Source organism: Sphaeramia orbicularis, unplaced genomic scaffold (genome assembly GCF_902148855.1).
Source record: "Sphaeramia orbicularis unplaced genomic scaffold, fSphaOr1.1, whole genome shotgun sequence".
NCBI classification, from domain to species: Eukaryota; Metazoa; Chordata; class Actinopteri; order Kurtiformes; family Apogonidae; genus Sphaeramia; species Sphaeramia orbicularis.
In genome coordinates this window covers 75,391-89,742 of record NW_021941617.1, presented here as the reverse complement: position 1 = coordinate 89,742, position 14,352 = coordinate 75,391, and the positions used below count along the sequence as shown (strand labels likewise).

The 14,352-nt window shown below is 39.7% G+C and overlaps 1 protein-coding gene across 1 annotated transcript in view; it reads right to left on the bottom strand.

Moving 5' to 3' along the window:
• det1 (DET1 partner of COP1 E3 ubiquitin ligase) overlaps positions 1 to 14,352 on the bottom strand; it is a 52,006-nt gene that overhangs the window by 14,791 nt on the left and 22,863 nt on the right. Inside the window, exons 8-9 of the mRNA XM_030130298.1 lie at positions 12,797 to 12,987; positions 1,147 to 1,338 (exon numbers count right to left, since the gene is read on the bottom strand). Coding sequence (XP_029986158.1) covers positions 1,147 to 1,338; positions 12,797 to 12,987 — 383 coding nt within the window. The remainder of the gene's footprint in view (positions 1 to 1,146; positions 1,339 to 12,796; positions 12,988 to 14,352) is intronic.

Below are 14,352 nucleotides of genomic sequence, written 5' to 3'. Positions count from 1 at the left end.
GCAATGCACAGCGGTGGATGCAGTGGTGTAAAGCACGCTGCCACTGGACTGTAGAGCAGGGGAGGAGCCTTCTCTGGACTGACCAATTGCGCTTCTCCATCTGGCGATCTGATGGACGGGTCTGGGTTTGGCGGTCTCCAGGAGAACGATACTTGTGGGAGCGCATTGTGCCGAGTGTAAAGTTTGGTGGAGGGGGGATTATGGCGTGGGGTTGTTTTCAGGAGCTGGGCTGGGCCCCTTAGTTCCAGTGAAAGGAACTGGGAATGCTTCAGCACACCAAGACATTTTGGACAATTCCATGCTCCCAACTTTGTGGGACAGTTTGGAGCCGGCCCCTTCCTCTTCCAACATGACTGTGCACCAGTGCACAAAGCAAGGTCCATTTGGACATGGAGGACAGAGTCTGGTGTGGATGAACTGGACTGGCCTGCACACAGTCCTGACCTCAACCCCACAGAACACCTTTGGATGAATTAGAGCGCAGACTGAGAGCCAGGCCTTCTGTCCAACATCAGTGTGGGACCTCACAAATGCGCTTCTGGAAGAATGGTCCAAAATTCCCATGAACACACTCCTAAACCTTGTGGACAGCCTTCCCAGAAGAGTTGAAGCTGTTAGAGCTGCAAAGGGTGGAGCCACGTCAGACTGAACCCATAGACTAGGAATGGGATGGACCTGACATTCGTATGAGAGTCAAAGCAGGGGAGGGAATACTTCTGGAAAAAATAGTGTGTGTGTAGGTAGGTAGGTAGGTAGGTAGCAAAAATTACACAAGAAACCTACAAACCTATTAAACCCCCAAAAAGAGAAAGAAAAACCAAAACACAACAACAACAAAAAAAAAACAAGATAAATAATATTATCAACTCCTCTTTACAATGCTCTATTTAGGCAGTAAGGAGTTAAGTTTCAGTGGAAATGTTTGTTTTGATCCATTTTAATCTGTAAACCCTGAGCGGGTTTTATGTACCAGCGACCTAACGAGTCCATTTCATGACATAATAATGTGTTAAGTGTACCCTCTGAACCCCAACTAAAGTGTGTCAGGAAAAAAACATGTTTCATTCAACAAAGAGAAGTTCAGAAAGTCCAAGTGAGCAGCTGTCAATCACAGCGGACATGTCTGGGGGGGTGTTGGGTCCCTACCTGATGGGGTGGTCTCCACACGTCTTGGGCCTCTCCATCACTGACACCCACTTGTCATCGTAGCTGAATAAGGACAGGTCCAGGTAGGGGCTGCTGCTGTAGGACTGGGCGCTGATGGGCAGCTGACCCAGCAGCCGGCGCACCGCCTCGGTGTGACCGCCGTATTTGGCATTGACAATGGTGTCTTTGAACCTGAGGAACCCAACACAAAAACGTCTTTACAAAAACCAAGTCAGTCTGTGACCGACGGGGTCTCTGAGGTCCTTGACTACCTACAAAACTATTTGCAGGTTTGCAAAATGGTAGAATGCTTGGTTTATTTTGGGGGGGGGGGGGGGCTGATCTGCCTTGGTGGAGGCCTGCGCTCTCTGAGTGATTTTCTTTTCTACAGTTGTTACTTGCATTTACTCAGATTGTTTTTATGTTTATCACTCAGACGTTTGATATGTAGTCTATGGATTTAATTTATCTATGAAAAATAATTAGGACAAATGTATGATAGAATAATACAAACACACCAACAGATGACAGCGGAGCACTTCATTAGTCTGACAAACTGGAGTTACAGTGTTCAACTGGACAACTCCCAACTCTATTGTCTCTTCTTTCTTACTTTCTCGAAAAACATTTATTTTCAATAAATCACTGATAAACCATTTCCTTTGTTTCATCTCAGTTTAAGCTCATAAGGTCACGAGGCAGGGGGAGGAGACAGAATTTTCCAAGCAACTGTTTCCAAGACATTTGACCTTTTCCTCATTTTCCATATGTTTTCCATGACTGGAAAACTGGTCGATCGTTTTCCAGGTTTTCCAGGACATGTGGGACCCCTGATACAGAATACATGCAAATATGTTCACAACACACACAAAGTCAGACTAAATGTCTTCTCCAGACCAAGGTTCAATAGTTTTGGATTTTTCATTGTAGTTTAGTTTTATTTAGTTTGGACTTTTTTTCTCTAACTCAGTTCATTTTAATTCGTTTTTAGAGCAGGTTTGATAGTTTTTATTAGTTTTCATTTTTTTGTAAATGCTTAGTTGTAGTTCAGTTGTAGTTCAGTTGTAGTTTAGTTGTAGTTCAGTTGTAGTTCAGTTGTAGTTCAGTGGTCTCTTTTCTCTTCTTCTCTGTGCTCCTATTCAAATCAATCCCAGACAGGACTCTGCTGCTTTAGTCTCCATGTTTCCAGGTAGAGTGGGGACCAGAAGACGACTGGAAACCACAAGTGAACACAAGTGATGGAGCAAAAAGTGTCGTATGGAGACAGCACAGAAAACTGAGAGAGACAAAGAAATCCATTTAACATCAATCCAACATTGACAAAGATGAAAACTGAGGGAATTTTATCCATAATTTTTATCTGTTTTAGTTAGTTTTGTAAACACACAATACAGTTTCAGTTAGTTATGTTTTTTTTTTTCTTTTAATTAAAGTTTTTATTTATTTCAGTTAACGAAAATGTTTTTACAATTCTAGTTTTGGTCATTTCGTTAGTTTTCGTTAACGATAATAACCTTGGTTTGTTCTTTATTTGGGTAGTTATAAAATTACGTCTGGTCGTCTGCCTGGTTGCATAGCTCTGTCTATCTGAACTAAAACAAACCTTTTTGTACAGATGGATGGGTTTTTTTGTTCTAATAATATTTCTAATCTCTGTTCTGCTTAAATGAATATCTGTTGGCTGTTGTTTTCACCTCTCCTTCTTTCCTACATCAGTTTTCACACTTGAAAATCCGGTTCTGGGCTTTTATCCTTCTTCCATCTATTCTTTATGGTCTCCTTCCTGTCCGTCTGTTCACCTCCCGCCACTCCCATGGATTTGGTCACCTATACTGGGGCCGTCTAATGGCCAAATTCAATCCCAGCTCCTGCGGCCGTGGTGACTGTCTTAACGTCTCCCTGCTATATCCAGATTAAATCCTCAAACGCCTGCTCACTCCTCCAGGCGATCGCTGATGATCTGCTTCCCTTCATACCCGCCATCTTCAAATCCCTGCTGACATTTGACGGTGCAGTTTGCTCGTTCGTTTGGAAGCAAACCCTGACCTAGCCTAAGTCAAAGCTACAAATCCATACGTCTCTGGAATGAAATTAATAAAGAATATAATGCAGTACCTTTACAGTTGTCTTAGGTTAAGAACGACTGGGTGGAAGAAGAACTAGCAATGTGTGTGTCAGTGGAGGAACCAATCAATATGTGGAGAACTCAACAGTCAAATACTTCTGCCAGAACATGGAGGGAACATTGATGGAAAAATACAGGGTGTCCCAAAAAAAAAATTTATACACACTTTAAATAACTGTAAAGTAGGTGTTTATTAAAATTTATTTAAGTTTCCAAATGTAATAGAATTTCCAAATGTAGCAAGGTGATATTATTTTTTTTAACATTCTCCAAACAGTTCAGTATGACATGTTTTATTTTTCTGTAATATATTATCAAACCATCAGTTGTTGGGTTCCACTTGTCACTTGTTGCTCGGGGGTAGTAATTAGTGAGACACACCTCCTCCTCCATGTGCACAGCTCTCTCTCTGTCTCTCTCTCTCTCTGTCTGTTTCTCTCTGTCTCTCTGTTTTCTCTCTGTCTCTCCCTCTCTCTCTATTTCTCTCTCTCTCTGTTTCTCTCTCTGTTTTTCTCTCTGTCGCTCTCTGTCTCTCTGTTTCTCTCTCTCTCTGTTTTTTTTCTCTCTCTCTGTTTCTCTCCGTCTCTGTTTCTCTCTCTCTGTCTCCTGTCTGTCTCTCTCTCTCTCTCTCTCTCTGTCTCCTGTCTCTCTCTCTCTCTCTCTCTCTCTCTCCTCAGTTGGAGCTGGTCAGCCTGTGTGCTGGTCAGTCACAGTTCAACTTGATCGCCCTATAAGCTAAGCGAGCTGTTTTTACAGTTAAGATAGCTCTAAATGAGAGTTAAAAATATGAAAATAAACTTATAACAAGTAAAAATATGGTAATGTAATCGTATTAAGGGTTGTGTTTGTTTCTGTTTCCCCCCATTTTGCTGGTATAGGGAGCCATATCACAGTTGTGTCACTAATCCATGCCTCCGCTGATCTGTTTAAAGCAGGGATTAAAGCAAAAATTTTTCATCTGACTGAAAATTTTCTTCTGGTCAAAATCATTGGCCACTATTAAAAATGATGCAATACAATATTTACTATAGCGTACAAGTTTATATAGTCAAATTTGGCAATACTGTAAAACACACTGAATGGGAGAGTGTACAAGTGTAGAAGATTAGTAACATGGATAGAAAAAATGTCATGAGTGGTATTGGTGGGGGGTCTGGGGGTCCTCCCCCAGAACATTTTTAAAGCTTCAGGTCAATTTTGGTGCTCTGTGGTTAATTTTAAAGGGGATGAAAACCTTTGAAGCAAGTGAAAATAATAACTAGAGGAAAACCTTACTGCAAAAAATGAGTGAGGCTGCTTCATTTTTTTGCACCATGATCTAATTGGAGTTCTATCGTCTCCCTTCTCATCAAGCCACGCCCACCTCCATCTATTTTTCATGCATCTCTCAATAGTTATCACTTCAGCTCCTTCCTCTACAAACGTGTCCATGATGTCGTATATGCTAGCCAAAATAATCTGTACGTCGTCAAACCTGCGTCCACAACCCCCTCCCACCAATATCATGTTCTCTTTTGATTGGAAGAAATTACGTCAGCTGAAACAGAACTTCTATTCCGTTCCAGATCCTCTCTGAGGGTATTTAAAATACAGTGGCTTTGCAAATACCAAGGCTGTTACTCATTCATTCAGTTTTATCTTCGTACTGTACCACACAGATAGAAATAAGATGCTGAACAGGTCAAAATAAAGCACTTATACAGTCGGGCGCGTAACCGCGTAAGGCCGCGGCGCGCACAGCCGCACGCACGGGAAGGGCACATACACACAAACACACACACACTAGTCATATACCGGCAAGAGGAGATCAGCTATGAACCCAAACATGAAGGTCCATGTAGATCAGTTGTCTTCTTCCCTTTTCGCTGTGGTTCTTTCATAATGAAAGCTACTTGTTAGCACTAAACTAAAGTTAGCGTCTGGAGGCTGAACTTCGGTAAAACTGAACTTGTCCATGCGTTTCTGAGGCACAGAATGAGCAGCGTTTCCTTCCATACATAAATAGTCATCAATCTGTCCTCCTGACATAAAAATAAAGAAGTAATCTTATTATAATCATTGTTAAACCTATCAGCCCCCTGTGCCTGTGTTAAACACCTGCAGACCCAGGACAGGATCGCGGTGCCGACTGGACTCCACGAAACACGTGGGGAAGTTACTTCAATATTTTCCATTTGACGGAAATCCGTCGTGGTGACGGAGAATTTTAATCCCTGGTTTAAAGGTTTGTCTGCACATTCTTTTCTTTTATTTATGAAATCATATATAAAACAGCACTGCACCTTTAATGCTGATTTTATTGCTTCTATATGGATTTTATTGCTTGAAAATTAAGTATACTAACATTGTTTTGTACATGTTTTATTTTATTTTTGGATAAATGTTAAATCATATAAAGTTATATTATAGTAGTTGCTGTTATATATTAATTATACACTTGTGCATGATTATTATACATACCTTTTATTAATAGCACATTAGTGTATATATTATTATAATATAATAAGCCTTTTATAACCATGTACCTCCTGCGTGCTGGGAGCCGTATCAACAGTTGTGTCACTAATCCATGCCTCTGCTCATCTGCTTAAAGGCATTCAAAGCTGCGAGTACTACAGTCCAGTCCGCTGCCTTCACACTTGTACGATGGTGACTGAATGAACCCTGCTACACAAACATTTTATTGTTGTGAGGTCTGGTGAACTGGACTATCAGGTGGTTTGGTTGAATCCCCTCCACGTTCCCCAGACCTCACGCCACTAGACTGTTTTTTACGTGGATCCCTAAAAGACAAAGTCTGCGCTATGAGACCTGCAACAGAACTGAACTGAGGGCAGCCACTGAACGTGAATGAACGCAAACACCACGGAACTGTTTGGAGATGTGTGTGATTCCATCGGCTGTGGTTGTGCGTGATTCCATCGGCTGTGGTTGTGTGTGATTCCATCGGCTGTGTGTGTGATTCCATTGGCTGTGGTTGTGTGTGATTCCATCGGCTGTGTGTGTGATTCCATCGGCTGTGTGTGTGATTCCATTGGCTGTGGTTGTGTGTGATTCCGGGGGCGGCCATGGCTCAGTTGGTGGAGTGGGTTGTCCAATAACCGAAGGGTTGGCGGTTCGAATCCCGCTCCGTCCTAGTCAGTCCGTTGTGTCCTTGGGCAAGACACTTCACCCTCCTTGCCTCCAGTGCCACTCACACTGGTGTATGAATGTTCGGTGGTGGTCGGAGGGGCCGTAGGCGCAAAATGGCAGCCACGCTTCTGCTACAGATGTAGTTTACCACCACCAGAGGGAGAATGTGAGCGTGAATGAATAATGGGTCAATAATGTAAAGCGCTTTGGGTGTCTAGAAAGGCGCTATATAAATCCAATCCATTATTATTATTATTCCATTGGCTGTGGTTGTGTGATATTCCATCGGCTGTGGTTGTGTGTGATTCCATTGGCTGTGGTTGTGTGTGATTCCATTGGCTGTGGTTGTGTGTGATTCCATTGGCTGTGGTTGTGTGTGACTCCATTGGCTGTGGTTGTCATCAGAGTCTGGACCAGAACAGATGTCAGTTTGAGAGCAGGACAAACAGACAAAACAATAAAAGGATGTTTGGAAATTCTGTTACATTTAGAAAATGAAATGAATTTTAATAAACACCTACTTTACAATTATTTAAAGTGTGTACACATTTTTTTGGGACACCCTGTAGAATTGGATTTTTCATAACAGCTGAACTTACAGTTAAGTATGTGTCCATAGTTCAACCTTGTTGGACAGAATGTGCAGATATCAGTGTAAATCATGCTCATGTCTTTTGGTTTTGTCCTAAACTTGTACCATTTTGGGATAATGTATATTCAACAATTGTTAAGATATTAGGTTATGCAATCCCTAAAACATGTTTGGTGATGTATTTCAAATGTATTATTGGTAATAATGTAAGAAAAAATTATAGATATTTGTTTAAAATACTATGAGCATCCTGTAAAAAGGCTATTACTAAAACAATAAAAATAAAGTAAAAAAAAAAAAAAAAAAAGGAACATCTGGTAGGACTGACGGTCACCCCTGATAAAAAAAAAAAAAAAAAAAAAGACCAGATTCTCAAATAATGAATGTTCTAAATAATCTAACCAGGTGAACTGTTGAAATATTAATGATATGTGTGATTTATCAACATTTATTTGAATATTATCCTTTAATTTTAATTTATTGTTTATTTTTATTCCTTTTATTCATTACTTTGGCTGTTTTTGTTCATTTTTTTTGCTTATTTTATTTTTTCACTTTATTATTTCTCTGTATGTTTTGTTTCTTCATTTTTGTTCATTTCATCCACTGTCATTGATCCAACTCCATGGGTTTGAGTGGTGAATCAATGTTGTAGAAGATGACGGTGTTTCCACAGTAACTACGGAGCCTCTGAATGTCCAAATATGGTCATATCTGACGACCATGAAAAGATGAAGGACTGTATTTTACAATAATTATTTCAACATATTTCTTAAATTTTATTCAGTTTGTGGCTTATTTTGTTCTTATTGATGATTATTTTTTCTTTTTTTAGGCCCGAGCCGAGTAAAGCCGGCGCAGGGCCTATTGAGTCTGCAGTGGGCGCATGGGGAGAAAATCGCCAGTGACGCGGTCGCCTTTCGCTACTGTCGCCACTCTCACACACATTCACATTCACGGCACTGAGACCTTTCCAACGATGTACATGACATGTGCACAAGTCGCATATTTACACCTGCTCAGAATGAATGGGAGTCAATGGGACACGCCCACTCGGGGTCAGTCATGTGGGTGTAAGTGCACGACACGTGACATCTGACCCCACAGACATGTGGGGGAGCTCGAGAGCTTTAACATAAGGCCAGATATGTGGTTGCCATAGAAACGGCTATATTGTTCTTGCTCAGATTCTTATTATTTTTCTTTACTTATTTATTTATTTATTTTAATTTATTTTTCTTCTCCTGCTCTTTGAGTTCAAATTTGACCCCCTGAACACTTACGAAAACTCACCAAATTTTGCCTAAAATTCAGAAGTGCGAGAAATTGAATTTACATATAGGTTTTGTAGATGTCGGTGAAGAAATCTTACCACAGCGCCCCCTTGAAAAGTGGAAATGCATTATGCCAATGGGAGCATGTCCAACGTAAAGTTTGTTATAGAGCCACGAAAATCGGTACACAGATTCATCATGAGGAGACAAACAAAAAATATTATTATGGCCACGCCCCAAAACCAACCCTTTGTTGGCCATATTGGATTGAAATTTCCAAAATGCTGAGTCAGCATTTTTGCTGACGTCGTATTTTAACTATCTCCTCCTTGGCCGTTTGGCCAAATGAGCTCAAAATCGGTGTACAGTATCTAGAGAAGTGGGGCATCAAAAGTTAGCCGATTTTTTTGGATAGGTGTCACCGTTGTAAAGTTTCTTTGTGAATTTACCATTACAAAAATTGCTTCAGCTCAGACATACGAACACCGATTTGGCTGAATTTTGACTCAGACATCTATCTCCAAGGCCTACACCCATTTATTAAAAGAAATTGAAATTTCGCACTATAGCGCCCCCTACAAATGTACATTTACAAAAATGAAATCAGTTCGGACATACGAGCACCAATTTGGCTCAAATTTGACTCAGACATCTGTCTCCCCGGCCTACACGTATTTGTCAAAAGAAACTGAAATTTTGCACTACAGCGCCCCCTACAAAAATTTTTAATATTTTTTTCTTAAAATTTCTTCAGTTCGGACATACGAACACCGATTTGGCTCAAATTTGACTCAGACGTCTATCTCCCAGGCCTACACCCATTTATCAGAAATATTTGAAATTCGGTGCCATAGCGCCCCCTACAATTTTACCTTTACGAAAATTACTTCACGTTAGACATACGAATACCAATTTGGCTCAAATTTGAATGAGTTGTCAGTCTCCCAAGCCTACACCTATTTATCAAAAGAAATTGCAACTTCGCTCAGTAGTGCCCCCCAACAAATTTACCGTCACGAAAATTGCATCAATTCAGACATACGAACACTGATTTAGCTCAAATTTGACTCAGTGGTACATCTCGCAAACCTACACCCATTCAATGGTAGAAATTTATTTTTAGCTGCATAGCGCCCCCTACAGATTTACTTATCCAAAACTTTCTTTAGTTCGGACATACAAACAAAGATTTGCCTCAAATTTGAATCAGTTGTCAATCTCCCAGGCCTACACCCATTCATCAGAAGACATTGAAATTTGGTGCTAGAGTGCCACCTGCTGAACGATAGACATACTTCTACTGGACGTGCCCGTGGCGAGGGCCTTTAGATGCCGCTTGCGGCTTTAAGTAGGCCCAAGCTGAGTAAAGCCGGCGCAGGGCCTATTGAGTCTGCAGTGGGCGCATGGGGACGAAATCGCCAGTGACACGGTCGCCTTTCGCCACTGTCGCCACTCTCACACATATTCACATTCACGGCACTGAGACCTTTCCGAAGATGTACATGACATGTGCACAAGTTGCATATTTACACCTGCTCAGAATGAATGGGAGTCAATGGGACACGCCCACTCGGGGTCAGTCATGTGGGTGTAAGTGCACGACACGTGACATCTGACCCCACAGACATTTGGGGGACCTCGAGAGCTTTGACATAAGGCCAAATACGTGGTTGCCATAGAAATGGCTATATTGATCTTGCTCAGATTCTTATTATTTTTCTTTATTTATTTTTCTTTAGTTATTTTTTTATTTATTTTTCTTCTCCTGCTCTTTGAGCTCAATTTTGACCCCCTGAACATTTATGAAAACTCACCAAATTTTGCCGAAAATTCAGTAGTGCGAGAAATTGAATTTACATATAGGTTTCGTAGATGTCGGTAAAGAAATGTTGCTGCAGCGCCCCCTTGAAAAGTGGAAATGCATTGTGCCAATGGGAGCACGTCCAACATAAAGTTTGTCATAGAGCCACGAAAATCGGTACACAGATTCATCATGAGGAGACAAACAAAAAATATTATTATGGCCACGCCCCTAAACCCACCCTTAGTCGGCCATATTGGATTGAAATTTCCAAAATGCTGAGTCAGCGTTTTCGCTGACGTCGTATTTTAACTATCTCCTACTAAGCCGTTTGGCCAAATGAGCTCAAAATTGGTGTACAGTATCTAGAGAAGTGGGGCATCAAAAGTTAGCCGAATTTTTTGAATCGGTGTCACCGTTTTTGTGCGACGAGGTTGCAAACTTTGCAAAGTTTTTTCAAAAATTTACCATCACAAAAATTGCTTCAGCTCAGACATACAAACACCGATTTTGCTGAAATTTGACTCATACGTCCATCTCCCAGGCCTACACCCATTTTTTAAAAGAAATTGAAATTTCGCACAATAGCGCCCCCTACAAATGTACATTTACAAAAATGACATCAGTTCGGACATACGAACACCGATTTGGCTGAAATTTGACTCAGACATCTGTCTCCCAGGCCTACACCTATTTATCAAAAGAAACTGAAATTTTGCACTATAGCGCCCCCTACAAAAATTTTTAATATTTTTTTATTAAAATTGCTTCAGTTCGGACATACGAACACCGATTTGGCTCAAATTTGACTCAGATGTCTATCTCCCAGGCCTACACCCATTTATCAGAAAAATTTGAAATTTGGTGCCATAGCGCCCCCTACAAATTTACTTTCACGAAAATTACTTCACTTCAGATATACGAACACCGATTTGGCTCAAATTTGAATCAGTTGTCAATCTCGCAGGCCTACACCCATTCAATGGAAGAAATTTAATTTTAGCTGCATAGCGCCCCCTACAGATTTACTTATACAACAATTTCTCTAGTTTGGACATACGAACACTGATTTGTCTCAAATTTGAGTCAATTGTCAATCTCCCAGGCCTACGCCCATTCATCAGAATCAGTATCTAGAGAAGTGGGGCATCAAAAGTTATTTTTTGGATTGGTGTCACCGTTTTTGTGTGACGACGTCGCAAACTTTGCAAAGTTTCTGCGCGAATTTACCATTACAAAAATTGCTTCAGCTCAGACATACAAACACCGATTTGGCTCAAATTTGACTCAGACGTCCATCTCCCGGGCCTACACCCATTTTTTAAAAAAAATTGAAATTTCGCACTATAGCGCCCCCTACAAGTGTACATTTAAAAAAATGACATCAGTTCGGAGATACGAGCACCAATTTGGCTCAAATTTGACTCAGACATCTGTCTCCCAGGCCTACACCTATTTGTCAAAAGAAACTGAAATTTTGCACTACAGTGCCCCCTACAAGTTTTTTTTTTTTTTAATGTTTTTATTAAAATTGCTTCAGTTCAGACATACGAACACCGATTTTGCTCAAATTTCACTCAGATGTCTATCTCTCAGACCTACACCCATTTATCAGAAAAATTTGAAATTTGGAGCTATAGCACCCCCTACAATTTTACCTTCACAAAATTACTTCACTTCAGACATACGAACACCAATTTGGCTCAAATTTGAACCAGTTTTCAAGCTCCCAGGCCTACACCCATTTATTAAAGGAAATTGCCATTTCGCTCAATAGCGCCCCCTACAAAGTTACCTTCACGAAAATTGCATTAATTCGGACATACGAACACCGATTTGGCTCAAATTTGACTCAGTCGTACATCTCGCAGACCTACACCCATTCAACGGAAGAAATTTAATTTTAGCTGCATAGCGTCCCCTAAAGATTTACTTATACAAAAATTTCTTTAGTTTGGACATACGATCAAAGATCTGCCTCAAATTTGAATCAGCTGTCAATCTCCCAGACCTACACCCATTCATTAGAAGACATTGAAATTTGGTGCTAGAGCGCCACCTGCTGAACGATGGACATACTTCTACTGGACGTGCCTGTGGCGAGGGCCTTTTGTTGTTGTTGCTGATTGTTTTTTAATTTTTTATTCTTTTTGTTCATTTTATTGATTACCTTGGCTGTTCTGGTTCATTTTATTGGCTATTTAATTAATTTTCCTTCATTTTTTGGTAAATTTTTGGATTATTTTGTTTATTTTTCATCATTTTCTTGTCTATTTCATTATTTTTTCTCCAATTTTGTTCACTTTGTGGCCTATTTTGTTGATTTATTGTTCATTTTCGTTCCTTTTATTCATTACTTTGGCTGTTTTAGTTCATTTTGTTGCTTATTTTATTACATATAACATGGGTTTTACTGGTGAATCAATGCTATAGAAGATGACGGTATTTCCAATGGTAACTACAGAGCCTCTGAACGTCCAAATATGGTCATATCTGATGACCATGAACAGATGAAGAACTGTATTTTACACTAATTATTGACATGTATTGATAGGATTAGTGGATCAACAGGTGTTAAACAGTTTAGATCAGTAAATGGTTTTGGTTGATGGTGGATATTTGGGTCTTTGCAGGTTAAATTAAACCCCATATCTGTTGGTTTTTCAAGTCCACAACTATGTTTCAGAGTTAAATCCATTGAGCGTGAGCAGCTGTAGTGTGCGTACCTCCTCTGGACCTGCCGGGCATAGTTGTTGGATGAAGCTGAACAGGGGAACTGGACGGCCTGGCTGTGCAGGGTGGCGTTTCTAAAGAGGTCACAGAAATTCTCAAAAAGCTCCAGCAGCTGGTCGGAGGTGTTCTCAAAGACGGCCAGCACCTCTGTAGACACCATGTTGTACACCACGAAGAACGACGGCTGTGTGAGAAAAAGAACGGGTGTGAAGGAGAAACAAAGGTGGACATTTGGTTTGATGTCTTATGAGCAGGACCTGAAAGAGTTCAAATCCAAGACTAAACAGGGCTTGACAATATCTCAAATGTCCTGTTATAAAATGCCCCCCCCACACACACACACACACACACACACACATACACACACACAATATAAATATTATCAGTCACAGGTGTCAAACATGCGGCCTGGGGGTCCAATCCGGCCCCTAGGATGAATTACACTAAGATATTAACAGTTAATGGTGAAAAAAAATCATTTGAATTCAGGTTCCACATACAGAACAGCTGATCTGAATTGGGTCAGAACTGGTAAAATATCATAATAATCTGTAAATAATGAAAACTGCAGATTTTATCTTTGTTTTAGTGTAAAAAAAAAAGTAAAATTACATGAAAATGTTTATATTAACAAACTATCCTTTTACAAAAAAATGTGAATAACCTGAACAAATATGAACAACCTGACATGTCTTAAGAGAAGTAAATGCAATTTTTACTAATATTCTACCTGTTACTAAATGTTTTGTGTATTTGTAATAGCAATGTAATTTGTAACGCACATGTATAAATGATAAACTGATAAACTGAGGCAGAATATTGTTAAAATTACAATTGTTTTTCTTAAGACATTTCAGGTTGTTGATGTTATTCAGATTTTTAAGGAAACGTAGATGTAAATATCCTAATGTAATTGGACTTTTTTCACCGTCATCATTTTCCTGGTTCGGCCCACTGCAGATCAAACTGGGCTGAATGTGGAACTGAACTGAAATGAGTTTGACAGAACTGATGTAGATGATGAGCTCATCTCAGGATCATCCACTATATGGACAAAAGTATGTGTATGAATTTTAAAAATGCATCTGAAAAAGCTGTTTCAACATGTTCCAATAAAGGCAATTTAATATTAAAAAAAAAAAAAAAAGCAAAAACTTGTACTTTCCTGGGTGTCAGGATATTTAACTTCTCTGAAGTGATTTATCACCATTTTTTCAACACTGATTTTTTTTTTTTTTTTTTATCCATGACTATGATTTTAAATGTTCTTCCTCTAAATATGTTAAATATTTTTCCTGCTCTGACTGTAAATAATAATTTTCTAACACAACTAACCATCTACTTTCATCACATCTGACTGAGGAAGAAAAATCTACCATTAAACTTTAAGAAAATATTGATGTTTTTATCTCAGATCCTCATGGACAGGACATCTGACAGCTGTAGACATGATGGGTGCCAATATTTATGTCCATAGAGTTTAGAAACATCAATATTTCCTTAAAGTTTGATGGGAGATTTCTCTTCTTAAGTGAGATGTGAAGCAAAG